This window comes from Acanthaster planci, linkage group LG01 (genome assembly GCF_054643075.1).
Source record: "Acanthaster planci isolate LZ-2023a linkage group LG01, COTS_SCS, whole genome shotgun sequence".
Taxonomy (NCBI): domain Eukaryota; kingdom Metazoa; phylum Echinodermata; class Asteroidea; order Valvatida; family Acanthasteridae; genus Acanthaster; species Acanthaster planci.
The window spans coordinates 10395335-10409981 of record NC_141777.1 but is presented as its reverse complement, the minus strand read 5'-3'; the positions used below and the strand labels follow the sequence as shown (position 1 = coordinate 10409981).

At 40.9% G+C, this 14647-nt stretch overlaps 1 protein-coding gene across 3 annotated transcripts in view; it reads right to left on the bottom strand.

The window, feature by feature from the left end:
• Positions 1–14647, bottom strand: part of unc79 (unc-79 homolog, NALCN channel complex subunit) — a 76321-nt gene that overhangs the window by 23709 nt on the left and 37965 nt on the right. Inside the window, exons 19-31 of one of the 3 annotated variants that reach the window (XM_087146989.1) lie at positions 12682–12969; positions 11976–12107; positions 11165–11306; positions 10422–10534; positions 9047–9195; positions 8244–8401; positions 7347–7528; positions 5749–5950; positions 5102–5314; positions 4447–4524; positions 3765–3874; positions 2800–2853; positions 1499–1531 (exon numbers count right to left, since the gene is read on the bottom strand). In XM_087146989.1, the coding sequence (XP_087003115.1) occupies positions 1499–1531; positions 2800–2853; positions 3765–3874; positions 4447–4524; positions 5102–5314; positions 5749–5950; positions 7347–7528; positions 8244–8401; positions 9047–9195; positions 10422–10534; positions 11165–11306; positions 11976–12107; positions 12682–12969 (1854 nt within the window). The remainder of the gene's footprint in view (positions 1–1498; positions 1532–2799; positions 2854–3764; positions 3875–4446; positions 4525–5101; positions 5315–5748; positions 5951–7346; positions 7529–8243; positions 8402–9046; positions 9196–10421; positions 10535–11164; positions 11307–11975; positions 12108–12681; positions 12970–14647) is intronic. The other 2 variants (XM_087147024.1, XM_087147075.1) reach the window with 2 other exon arrangements.

Sequence of the window (14647 nt, the reverse complement as noted above, 5' to 3'; positions counted from 1 at the left end):
TCAGCTGAAGTTTCATGAATTCAGTTTTTCTGCCAGAGAAACATGGATGTGTGCAATGTGAGGCTATGGTTTGGAGTGTCCCCTTCTGTTCACACAATTATTTGGAAATGGCTCAAAATTCCAAATGAAAGCTAAAGCCAAAGACAAGCTAAAGATTTGGAAAACGGTCTTTGGTCTGTTGCGGAGTAAGAAGACTGTACATCATGTGACCAAATCCAATGTATTCTGTGAAACAGGGGCAACTGAATGGCAATACGTGTAGGGGGTCAATGCTGAACGTACAGGACAATTCATTAACGATACAGGGGACAATGTTGCTTGTCACAGACGGCCATTAGCCAATTCCAAATCTCTTCACAGCAAAACTCAGAACTCTGTCCTTTTGGAAAGATTAACAAAGTGAAGGGCTAAATGGTATTTTCAATGGAAAGAGCTGTATAAACAATGGCAAGTACATTGTATCTTTAGGGGAACTGCATTTGCAAAGATGTAGTCAACTTGGACATCAGGAGATTAGGTCCGACAATTTGTGAATATCCCTGTTTAAAAAGCACATGGGCTTTACCTTTTACACTCCATGCGGATTCAATTGCAAGTGCAAAATGTGCATGTATCATGGCATTTTGGTGCATGGGCAGCATCTTTGCAAGGTTTGACAGAACTACATGGACATGTCGAGTGGAAGGCAGGAGATCTGAAATTGGCCACAACTTGGCAAAAAACGGATGGGATGTGGGGTCAGACAGGAGATCCAAGGCTCCAAAACAGGACCATGAAACAGCTGGGAGGAAATGGCTGTGCCACACGGCATTACTCCAAAACGATGGACGGACACGTGCACTTGGGTGTTACGCGTTTTAAATCTGCTACAAACATGGGAGGTGTACATGTGTGCATTTTGTCCACCGACTCCAGAAAATGATCTGGAGTTTTCACATGGGCCTCACAAGGTGCACAAAACAAAAGCTGGGAATTGAAAACTTCTGGGTTTTCCCTTTTTCCAATTATTGGCGAATTTAAAGTTTTCAATTTTTCAAATTTTCTGTGGTATATATTTTTCCTTAGTATTATGATGGAGGAAAATTATCAATTTCCAAAAAGACCAAGTAATTTAATGTGTTTCAATTTGCAAAGTTGCATCCCCCCACCCAAAACCTGTATCCCCTCAAACCCTTTGTCAAAGAATCATTCTTCAGCATAAGATTTTCAGACAAAAAGGATTTAAAAAGCCTTAACCCTCATATTAAAATTCCAAAGGATTAAAAGCAATCTAATCATCGATTCACATCCAGCACTTGATTCCATTTGAAATTTACAGAATCAGCAACCAAGTGAATGCAGAAAAATCCAAATAAGTATCCTACTTCTTCCTTGTTAAAGAAAACCCAGCCACGTTTTCAAAGCAGCTCAAATTTTGTACATTCTCAGTATGTGACAGACACACTATAGGGGGCACGGACGTGACGGACTGTGAACGAGGCCTCCCTGGGGCACTGACCTTGCGCATCATATTTCTCCCCTTCACCGAGTTCTGGAACATGCACAGGTTTAATAAATGTTATGCAGATTTCTAGCAATGTCACAGCCTTAGTCACACCGCACTTCCAAGAAATGAAATTCTCCTCAAAGTCTTCTCAAACAACCCTGCTTTCTTTTTACAGAAATTAATTCAAATATGAAATTACAGGATGAGAAACATTAACTTAGAATCCAAAAGAGTTGTAACAATGACAACAAAAAGGTACTGTGACTTTTACAAGGGTTAAGCAGCTAACAAGGAATGAGGTCTTTTCCAAATGGCTACAACCAAGTAAGTTTGTTGTGCAAAAAAAATGCCAAGAAATCACACCAGTTTTGATTGCACAAAAAACTCATGCAAACTGCCCCCAAAATACATTTTTTTTTTAATCACAAGGTACATCACACTGCCAATTCTAGTATATAAGATTTTGTACTATCTCCAACATAAAATAATTCAAATGACTGCAAAATCTAATGGTGCTGAAACAGTTTAATTTTGTTGATTCCTTGTTTTGGCTGTATTCAGCAGTAATGCGGCAATAATCTTTCTTATTTCTTGGAAGACAGCGTGACAATGTGTGTTACTTTAACATGGCTCTTCCCAACACAGTGAAAACTACAAAGAATGAATGAATTACTCAGAATATTTCTATCTACATATCAGCACTTTTAATTGAGATATAATTAATATTGCCCAGTAACAGTAACACTGAGGAAACTCTTGTTCACCTGGCAATATAACAATATTCCCATAGAACTGTGCTCCTGCTAAACACCGATAGACTGAAGTAATAACACTAACCCAACACCCTCCACTTCTTTAATGGGGTGCCAGGTCCATAGAGCAATATTACTATATTAACCAGGCATATAAAAATCCTTAAACCAGGAAATTGGCAGTCCATTTGGCTACTCTGCAACCAGCTAGACATATTTGACTGCTATGTTTCTAAGAATAATTTGGTTGCTTGCTTTTAAGAATGAATACACTTACGCCTAGCAGTTAGCATTGACACATGAATAACGTTAAATGGAAAAATGACTGAAAAAGTGTAGACGTGTTAGTAGTGTTATAAGTAGAAAAACAAACTGGAATTCCCCTTATTCATAGTTTATTATGAACCATATATCATGCCAACTTTTTAAGTTAACCAAATTCCAGTAGGAATTTGAATGTTCCTTTATTCAAACAGAATTATAAAGTTAATACTAACGGAACAGTAAGGCTGCATTACTTCTTTCAAGTACTTCTGGCAAATCGGACATGTTTAGACTTACCATAGCCCTGCCTGAAGTTTGCTCCTCGTCAGCACTGCTATCTCTTGTCATGAACTTCACAAAGAAATTATTTGATAATCAGTGAATAGCCAATTTCAATCCACAGTGGAAGCTTATCTTCACCAACAGGGTCTGTAACGACAGTAACAGCTGACAGGCCCTTCAAATCTAAACCCTCACACAATCACAGCTAAATTCCCTTTGGAAGTTCTTAAAGTACCTGCAGTCACACGTGACCAGCTCAGGTAAAAAGTTGAGAGAAACTTAAACTAATGCATCTTCACATTCAAGTGAAACTTCTATAAAATCAGCACTGCAGAACCGAGATCAGACAGTAGGCAGACTACCTGGCTGTGAGATCCTGCCTCTTGATTCTATGGTCTCACTTTGCAACAACCATCTTATCAGCGATACAGAGATCTACAGGGGTCAGGCCAACCCCTGCATGCTGCTTTCACCACACCAGTCACCATTAAACTTTTATGACCTACATGATGGAGCAGTATACCGAGGGTCTGATAAAGAACATACCCTTGCTTTCCAACAGAGCAAACTTCTGCTGTTTGGGAAGTTCAGGAGGTCAACAGGTGTTAACATGAGAAATACAGTAAAATGCGCCCATAACTTTTTGCAGTTTCCACCGAGCATTGTTGGTGTGTATTCTGATCCATTTGCATGAGAATAAGTGCAAAGGGGAGATGTGTCAAGTATGTATTTAGTGACAACTTTCAAATATCACATTAATGTATATTCTTTGCAGCTTCTACAAGTTTGTGCATTCAGTAATGGCGGTACCTCAATGTTTCACTTATTAACCCTTGTCTTGTTCCTGCAGAGAGTTGCCAAATTTGTATATTTTGGCTTTGCACTATCATAGCAATATGCACTCGACAAATGGCAGAAAGCCTGATCCAAAGCCTGAACTTTTCTAGTCTAAGACATCAAGTTAGTGACTTGGCCTGTACCTTCATCAGAAGTGATATCAGCTTATGCACCGTCTCCTTGTCCAAGCTAGACAGGTCCATCGGAGGAATGTCAGCCGGTTGTTCTTCCTGCACAGTCTGCAAATGACCATCTGAAAAAGGCAACAAACTGGGCAATATCGGTGTTTATTTTGACACTAAACTTGGCTCAGTTTTCCACTGAAGCCTTGCTCTCATGGTGTGTTCTGGAGTACGTAACATGCTCAAAAATGGCAACCTGCCTTGACCTCTTTATAAAAGTGCTGACAGCCATGAATCCATGTGAACTTTAGAAAGAATTTTCTCTCAGTCTTACATTCCCTTTTAGCCCTAAAGTTTCATTATCTAGAAAATTGCAATGGAAGAACATTATCCAAGCAAGACTATTTTCAAAGTTAGAAACGAATAATATGCCAATACAAGTTTCCAATGGCATTCTCTTTTTGAAATCAGTTTATACATTCTTAGATGATTTTTTTTTGGGGGGGGGCAATAAATATTTTGTACTTAAGCCTGCACGGCAAAAGCATCGTCTGCCAAAAAGTGCTTTTTTAAAGGGCCCAGAAACAGAAAAGTTTTAATAGGTTTTTATGACACAAACTTGGTTGCAATCACTTAATAGTAAACACATGTCCTTTCATATTTGAAGAAGGAAAGCAGATGATCACTCTAGAAGAGGACATACCATCAAACAGAGCGTCCCCTAAGGGTCCAACAGACTGTTCTGAGGATTCAGAGAGCCTGCTGTAGGTGGAACGGATAGCTGCCAGGAGAGAAAAATGTAAATGTGCAATACATGAGTTACAATGTCAATAGTGACATGGGTGGCTCCGTAAGTGGTATTTTTTAACTTACAGGGGATGGCTGCATGTAAGCACTTATAACCTATAAACAGATACTATTCAGGGTGAAAGGGAAGTCAGTTTCAAGGCATTTTTAACCAAGTTTTCTAACTTTGCTTGTTTTTATCCTTTTTACTTAAGTTTCTTTCTTTTATGGGATGATGAAAGGGGTGGAGGGGGTGTTTGCCATAACTCCACCCCCCAACAACAAGTGTGAACCTTCCCTTATCATCTACAAGTACTGTGCAAGATACCAATGGCACATATTTACAAAGAAAATGCAGTCCCGTGCAAGTAATAGTGGCTAGGCTCCAACTTCCTGAATTCAGCAAAATCTGCCCAAACCACCTGGTGAATACTGATGGACTGGGAGAATACTTGTAGGGTTACAAAGTTAATAAAGCATAAAGTCTATCATGAAGTCAAGGGTAACAGTAAGTTAATCTCCTCGAGGACAGCCATTTACATGTACTGTAACTAATTTAAAACAAGACTCACTTGGTGCAAACTGAATGCGGCTGAAGCCGTTGGTAGTCGCTGGGGATGACATGCTGCGACGCTTGAAATCCGACTTCAAGTTGAAGGAGGACAGACAACGTGGTTTGAGGGAGCTGTTCGTCTCCGACTGTGACCGAGCAACTCGTGCCCGGGTCTGCTTGTTCAAGAAGGTGTCCATGCGATCACCTGCCCCGGCCTGGGAACGGCTCAGATCTGGAGAGGCAGAGAAAGATAAAAGATAGGAGGCGTGTCAGAAAGTTTCACTAACCTGCATGTACCACACTGCACAATTCAGCAGCAAATCCCTAGCACCAGACTGCTGAGTCATCAATCATGTGTTATTGAACTCTTTGTCCCAGTGCATGGTGCACCCTACAAACTGGCCCCAATTTCACAGTACAACTTAACAATTACCAGCAAAGTCATGCTTACTATAGAATACAATTTTGCTAGCAGAGCGTGGTTGGGCTACTAGTTCCATGTGCACACTGATTTCTATTGTTACATCACTAAGCTAAGCAATTTTTTCCTCTAAGGTATATAGTGTGCATTGAAAAAACATGGCGCCTCCGTAAGCATAAGGTCGCATTCTTAGCAGCACCCTGAAATTGGGCCCTGTTGTCTAACCCCCTACAAAGGGAACTTACCGATGGGGAAGGGGAACTCCTTGTTTTGTTCCATCTCTACATGAGCCTCCAAGGCCAAGGTGTCCAGTCTGTTCATGAAGAACTCCCAGGACAGGATTATCATGTCAGACAGGAAGTGCTGCAGCTTGTAGAGGGCATTCAGGATCATGACACGGTCCTCGATGACACAGTCCCACTGGAACTCTAGACAGCCCACTAGGACCTGCACAGAGAGAGTGAGACGAATCACAACGGGTAATTCTCTTGGACTGAAATGCACTACGTGCAGACATTTTGTGACAACCAGGTAATACATTGTTTGGGTTTTTCTGTGCCCTGACTTGTGTGAATGTGGCACAAATGCCTTTCCAGGAACAGCATTTTGAAAGGTTTGACGTAAGATTACTCAATTCACATACACATAGGGGTATGCAAAAATCTGAAAATGTAAACATACTTTTCAACATGGGAAATTACAACGTCTTCCATTTTGTCATCCTTGATACATCCCTACCCCTACCATCCCACAACAGTTTGGTGGCTGATCCACCTTTTTATTTAGTTTGTACAAGTGTGTACAGGCTGTAACATCCCTTCTTTCCAAGCATACATTTTGAATTCCTGGGAAAAGGATGCATAACACGCAGGGCACCAAAGTTGTATTCAAATAAACAAAATGTCAACGACAATGCACTAGTAGATTTATTCTGAAATGGCTCTCTAAAAAACCAGACCATCATTTCTCATGGTAAGCTGTTTTAAGCACAGGATTAACCAGACATAGGGAATTTCATTCACTCTATTCATTATACACTGGACAGCAAAAGAAACTTGCCACTTCTGTCAAAGGCCACACATAAAAATTCACTCCATAGAAATAAACAATTTTTGTACACAGGTATGCTGCAATACCCCTTACTAATCACATGCCCAAAAAACAAGTGATTATCTTTATGACAAAGAAGAAATTGACATGCACAACTTGGTTACTAAATCAAAAGTCACAGAAAGTAACAGAATAAGCCTTAGATTTTACGCAGAAATCAATGTCACAGAACAAAATAAAGAAGTTACAATCATTACTTTTCAATAATGTGTATGCATAGTCAGTAAGGATGGCATCCCTATACAGAAACCACTCATGCACATCATTTTGACAAAACAGGTGTTCACTTTGTCATTGGTTGTTTAAAATGTAGTCCATTCATGGGTCATTTTTGCTTGGTGGAGAGTGCTTTTGTGTGTGACTTTTGATTCATTATTACCAAGTGGCTGTGCATGTCAATTTCTTCTTTGTTATAAAGATAATCATTTGCTTTTGGTCATGTGATTAGTGAGGGGTATTGCAGCATACCTGTGTACAAAAATTGTTTATTTCTATGGAGCGAATTTTTATGTGTGGCCTTTGACAGAAGTGGCAAGTTTCTTTTGCTGTCCAGTGTAGAATACAGTGTCTCCTGATTTTGGTTAGGCCCTGTTACTGAAATGCCACTGGGTAAAACCTCTGAGGAGAAAACATGATCTATTTTTGTTGACTCCCAGAGTTTTTAATTCCTAGACTCTGGCCAAGTCTTTGTCTCATATGCCAAACTTATCATGCTGGAGATCACATCACTCACTTTGATGACTTTCTTAGGGATGGTCTCTAGCATGATCATAGCTCTGGATGACACGGCCGGGCAGATGTCATCGGTGGCAGCAACCAGGGTGCTGAAGGCGCAGGCCAGTGAGCACATGATCACAGAGTTGTTACCCAATGACTTCTTCTCCACAAACCGCAGAAGAGCCGTGACACGCTCAACTAGTGGAAAACATATAAACCCACATGCAACTGTCACATGTACCCTTTTGAAAGGTTTGGGTCTGGGGACAGACTTTTTCCAAAGACTTGCCGAGGTAATTCCCAACGTCCTACACAGGACCTAATACGCATGTGGACAGCATTTCCCGTGGTGATGGACTTGAAGGAACTTGTGGGGACTAATGATAGACGGGTCTACAACACTAGCTGACTGCAGCCAATCAAGAATTGTTCAGTAAAGAGCCAAAATGGACCCTACACAGGTACTCCAGAATTGCATCAATGCAGCATTTGACACTCATCTAGTTCATACCGGTACTTGGCATAAAGGCCACTGTAAGTGCTCATGTAAGTGATCTCGGCATGACAGTTTCATCAGCTATCCAGGGTAAGAATCAGTAAGAGGTGTGTGAACTGTAAACTATATAACTTCCTGGTCATTTGAAAGTTTTGAAAAGTTACAATTTTCCATGACTTTTGGACAATTTTCTAGAGCAAAGAACATCATGAATAAGGGTAAGGTTTCTGATGTGGCAACAACTTACAACATTCCCTTTTAGTCAACTTTTGTTCAAATTATCCCACACTGCTGGCAAGAAAGGCATAATGACAAAATTACACTCTTTGCCACCATTTTGTAGGTCTTGAAAGCCACATCACTGGATCATCAAATCACGAGCTGTTGTTGAAGCAAAATGATGTTTCAGGCCCTTACCAGCCCTGAAGCGTGCCTTCCAGTCATCGCTTTCCACATCCCTCTGTAGCAGGTTCCACATGGCATCTGACCCGTGGGGCAGAGCCAGGCTGTGCAGGAAGAGGGGGACCAGGATCTCATTGACATGGCTCAACTCTCCTTCCAGCAAATTCCAGAAGCTGGGGAAGGGAAGAAGCAAGAGAACATTACTCATGGCAGACAGGATTGCCAAAAAGTCTGAAGATGTAATATCCAAAAGATTCAAGTGTGTGAAAGTTTGTTAATCTGAACGGACATATTTTATATGACCGAGGTCCAATAATCCAATCACAGTTCACTAATTTTGATACATATTTGGTGCCAAAGTCAAAAGATTCTGCCCCCTGATGATTTAACACACCGAAGAATTTGTCTGAAAGTGCAATATTCCAAAACTCTAATATTTTTTGGGAACGTTCAATACTTTAAATTTAGAATGAGCTTTAATGGTTCAAACACTCAACTCAGAAATCAAAACAAGGTCCAATAGTCTGAAGGTTTGTTAATCTAAACAGCACTCAGGATTCATGAATCCAAACTTGGCACAGACTTTCCCTTAAATATTTTTATTTTATTTTCATATAACTGATCCTTGCCATTCACCAGTGCTTCAGACAATCAATCCTTCAGACTAGAAAACCTTTGGAATATTGAACTTTTGGAATACTGCAACGTTGGTTCATTGAACCTTCCTACAACTGAACCTTCAGGTGACTGAGCAATAACCGACAAACTAATGGCACTGATGTCCTTGAGCAAGGCATGACACAGAGGCAATGACATACCTGGGAATAAGCAGATTATTCTGAGCATATTTGAGGAAAGCATCATGATCTTTGGCAGCCTGGCGGAGACACTCAGCATTCAGGACAAGGATCTTGATGCAGTTGAACAGGTTGAGCAGCACATCAGGGTCAGTCTGTCTTGGTACCTCCTACATCAGAATAAAATCAAACAGAAACGAAACTGTGAGACAAAACAATTAGGTATGTTGCATTTGGATACACACTGACAAACTATCCGATTCGTAAGTGACTTTGTCACGAAGGAACAAGTGCCACAATATACAGGCTCCCATTGGACGATTGCTGAATTTGCGCGTTAAGCTTCCGGTTCCATGGTTCCAGTAAACGACGATCAATACATGTAACTCTATGTGCAGTGCATGTGCAGTGGGCGTGGTTTAAACTGAGGTGACGTCACGCTTACGAACCGGATTGAGTGAAACAGCCATAGACGTCAATATACTGTAACAGATGCACATGTACATCACGATGCGCCACAGTCAAGTCTCTTAAAAGTTATCAATCTCAAATCACGTCAGTATCTTTTCCTATAAACGATGGCCAGGAGAATTACAGTCACAATTAGAATGCCATTTTTCAAAAAAGGGGGGGGGAAGGTTATGAAATCTACCAGGACGGCAGCATATGACACAAATTACATTAAAGGGGTCAGTCAACTTAGCAGTGGTACCCCAATGATTACCAATTTCTGCCAGTGTTTCAATACCCAAGAAATTTTGTGTAGTTATAGCAGGCTGTAGTCTGGAACACAGCAGATCATGTATTTCAAACATTGTTACCAGTATTCCCTTTTGTAAAGAAATATGGAGAGAATAATCTTTGCTTCTCAGTTCTGACATTAACATGAACATTACTTTTCTTTAAAAATGAATTCACTCTGCTGTCATCTCCATTGAAGAGCTGGATGTGAAATACTAGAGTCATCACCTTAACCATCTTGGAGATACTGCTAACAAGACAGTAACTGACTGGTTTCTGTATACTGTGTTTTGTGTCGGTCATACATTAGAGCCAACTGTCTCAAACTGAGTCAGGGGTGTATTTGCGAAGTTTTTCACTTAATTCTGTGAACTTCCAGTCTAAAGGACAAGGACAAAGTTTCTTGACCCCATTTCCCAACCCTTTTTGGAAAAAGGTACCTACAAAATGTTAATCCAGCAAAAATAATGAAATCCCATGATGAATAATCAAGAGGCACATTCTTAGCGCTCAGAAATTTGGGACATTACGCCCTACATAAGATCAATTACAATAACACATCAATCAACATGATGCCAAAAAGATGCAGTGGGTGAATATGGGGTAATTGTTTGGTGTAGAGGGTGGGAGGGAGGGACCTATTTGTTCCACCTACCTTGAGCAGCACATAGAGGAGCTGGATTGACTTGGGCAGTTCCTCCAGCTTGAAGCGAGCTTCCTTCGTGGACCCATTGTCACCGTCTTTCTTCCCCTTGGCACTTTTATCTGCTTTGAAAATGGAAAGCAAGGCACAGATGAGGAGCAAAGACATTGTGTGGTATACTAGTAAACATCTTTACTCTTAACTCTCAAGTCTAAATTGTCATCTGGTCAGCTAACTGGTCAGCTTACTGGTCAGTTAAACTCTACATGTAAGTTAGATTCCAAGTGAGTTCACAAGGCTTGGGGGGTCGTGAATATCGTTTCTCTTTTTTTAAGAAAGAGCAGAATGTTTCTGTCACATTTTGGTTGAATACCTAGCAACTTGACAGTGACAACTTCAATGATTAAAATTTTTGCTCATGAAGACCTGATTATTAAAAACTTGTCTCCACCATGCAACCCACAGTATTTAATGCTCAACACTGAACCTTTTGATTGCAGTAGAGTATAATCCCCTCTCTGAAGGGATCATTCATTTTTTCATCATTTTCCCAAAGTGTGTAAAATGCACACTAGGCAGCAAGGGGTTAACAGCCTCCATGTGAAAACAACAATCGACCATCGCCATGACATTGCGTATGCTTCTGGGATGGGGAGAGATCAGAGTTAAAGACTATATTTTGTACAAGTGTAAAAATGATGGGAAAAAATGGATGACCCCTGATAATTAGTTGACATATTCTGGCCGGGTCCTACCTCCAGCTGTTGCCTTCTTGACAGCTTTTTCTTTCTCTGCCTTCAAGTCCTTGGCTGATGGCAGCTTGACAGTCTCTGCCGTAAACACCTCCACTGGTTTCATCTCAGTGGCACTCAGGAACCCTTTGCCTGGATCCTTGGTCTAAACGAATTAATAATATTTTTACTCTACAAAGTGCACTTCCTGGACTGTTGTCATGGCCTGTCAATGGACCGCACAGACTTTGCAGTGTGTAAACAGACTGAGGTACAGGGTGCCCTGGGTGCATTCTTAAAGTGCGCTTGACCAATTTTCATCTAAATGGGCACAAAACACAGTGTCTCACAGCAAAGGACATCTGGGCATGGACACATGACACAGTTCTTTTGCAAATGCTTGGTCAGACCTTGCCTAGACCACAAAAAGTGCATGAAAAATGTGATGGTGATGTGGGTTTCATTTTTCCCCCAGAGCCGTATATTCAATAAGAGCTCTGTGCAGGAATGGTACATTGTATTCCGTAGGGCCAAATAATGAGGGGAAGTATGCATGGAGGAATGGTTTGTTCAAAATGAGTGCTGAGAATGCACGGCCAATTTTTCGGCTGAATCTGCACAAACCTGATACATTTACAATGTATGCGGGTGCCAACACACCCCACAGCACAGCATGGGGTTCAAAGTCTCTGCCATGTTCTTTCTCACTACTGGGCAAATTTGACACGGGGAAAATAGTTCAACTTGTACGGCGGACATAAGCCATCACAATGAGTAGAGATGTGAAGCAGCACCTAGACATCAATGTCGATGGTAATGAAATCTTTCTGGTTACCTTGGTAAACCTCTTTTGTTTACTGGAGCCTCTCTCAGCCATACGGTTCTTCTTCCCCTTGACATCATTGTTCAATGCTTTGGCTTTGGCCAGCCCATCTTCTAAGAACTTCTCAAACTGGTACTCTGACACCTGAAAAGGAAACACAAAGGTCATCATACTGAGTGCTTGATTCACCACATTAAATACTTGTGTTTTTGACTTCCTCCATTAAACACCGTACATGTAGCACGTTGAGTCTCCAGCTACATGTATTAATCCTTATTGTCTACGCAAATTAAGAATTGCAAACACTACAACAATGTTGAGTCATCTGGACCAAAATAAAATGAGCTGACTGGACGTACAATATTGAATTTTTTATAGATATAAAAACGTGTGTTGGATTTAGAAATATTTAACATTAATTTTGATACAGATTATGTTTCAAAGAGAGGAGCACTACGATTATAAAGTCGAGACATGGGCCCTTCTCTCTATTAGTATTGTTTCTACAAAATTGTTTGTCAAGAACTTTAGGCAAACAACGTTAACATTTGTTCAGTGCACAAACAATTATTGATACAACATCTGCCAGATGAACCTAATCATCACTTCAACAAAAAGCAAAAATTTTTTTTTATTCTTTTCATTCTTCATTTTCTGATATTTACTTTCCATTTTCTGACAAAACACTAGGCAACTTTAAAATGCCAGAGCAACAAACCTCGGGCATATCGCAGACTTTGGTTTCACTGACAGGTGAGATGTGTTCCAGAAGCTTGAGGGCCAACTGGAAGTAGATGCCCCACAGCTCACAGGTAGGGCAAGGTCCCAGGGCCCGGGTGGGTGGCTGGCCACTTGGAGCCTGCTGGAATCGACCCAAACCCCGGGGGTTGGTGCAGCGGTGGGGGTCCAGCCAGGTCATGGAGAGAGTCTGGGTCAACAGGGACACAAAGTCCTTGGATTGGCTGTTTTCCATGCCCTGATGGAAGGGCAGGTACTGGAGGTCCACCTGGAAGATGAACAGCCCAAGAAGCAAAAGTAAAAGATTATTGGTACGGTTATTGGCAGTTTGTTCAACAGTGGGGGTGGGGAGTGCAACAGGTTTCAGTGACAGGTCTGGGTTGGAGGGGGGACAAATTTCCTTAGACTGACGGTTCTTTATGCCATGGTGAATGGGAGATGATTAGCTCAAGAAGCAAACTCTTAGAGATTAATGGTTACTAGGGGTTGGTGCGGGGGGGGTTAGAATCCAACAAAGTCATGGGCAGGTCTGGTTGGGAGAAACCTAACATCCTTGAAGTGGCTGCCCTCCATGTCCTGGTAAACATGGGGATACCGCAGGTCCATCTGAAAGAGCATTCACTTTCAAGTGACTTTATAGAAAAGTTAACCTTGGTTATCTGATTATATCCTGGACTTATGTTTTCTTGTGTCTTTTGTTCTGTTTTCTTGTCATTCATTGTGTACTTTAAACATGAGATACCAAGGTACTGGCTTCTAATCACCACGCCTCAGCCATAAACTTCAAGGTCTTGCTTTTGGCATCAGTGTAAAACTTTCAGCCGTTGAGATTTCAACTGCAATTCTGCCCAGCCAAAGTTTGGGGCCACTGACAATCATACATAACTTATGCAGTGGACTTAACAAGCTCCCAGGAAATGTGCTCCAAAAGGGCAAAAATACGGTGCATCTTTGCAAAAGGCAAAAACATCCCTTCAACTTCACCATCGAAGCATAAAACTAAGTGATGGGTAAAACTTCTTTATTTTTACCACTGTAGCAATTACAAAACATCAGAGAAAACAGAACTTGTAAACTAAATCTTAAGTTATTTAAGAATCTATATGTAAATAATTCCACTGAGGCTGTCATCTTGAAATCAACAAGGTGCTGAAAATGACCACTGTACGTGGTACTCGCATAATTCCCCACAAAGAGTTGCTGCTACCTCAACACAGCAGTGTTGTAGTCGAGACCATCACAAGACCAGACACAAGACCATGCACAAGACCAGTCAGAAGTGACAGGGTGAACAATGACAAAGGAACGTTCTTGTTGCAGTTCATTTGAATAGCTTGTGACTTCAATTCAGACTGGAGGTCTTGTGTTGGCCTTGTGCCGGTTGGTCTTGAAGGTCTAAAGTGGTCTCGACCTGCAACACAGGTTAGATTTTATAAAGTTGAGCCTGCAAAATACGTGCACATGAAGTGTGCTCATACATGTACTTGTAAATGGTATTCAAAGTCTGTAAACAGGCATATTAAACATCAGCAAGGCATAAACATGGTAAGAAATCCACTGCCAGAAACAGTTTGTATGGTTATCATTGATGTGCCCTAGACGTGGTATTGTTGAGTTTACAAGCCGTGACATCAAGGGTCAACAAACACACCCTAGTACTGATACAGGGCAGCATTGAAATCATCCAAGGGCATGAACCAGTAACAGGATTAATATGAGGAATAAAATTGTTTAAATACAGATATGGGATATGCAGATGGAAAACTATTTTAAAGTTGATGCAATTTAAGTCTGCAATTTGTTAGAACCGTCCCTTATCTAAGAATACTGCTTAATTGTATGTTTTATTCAAGATGCAATAAACCACACATTTATGTGTGTGAAAAATAACTGTTGTACCGGTATCTGATCATGTATCAAATTTACATGTACACTTTTTGGTACAA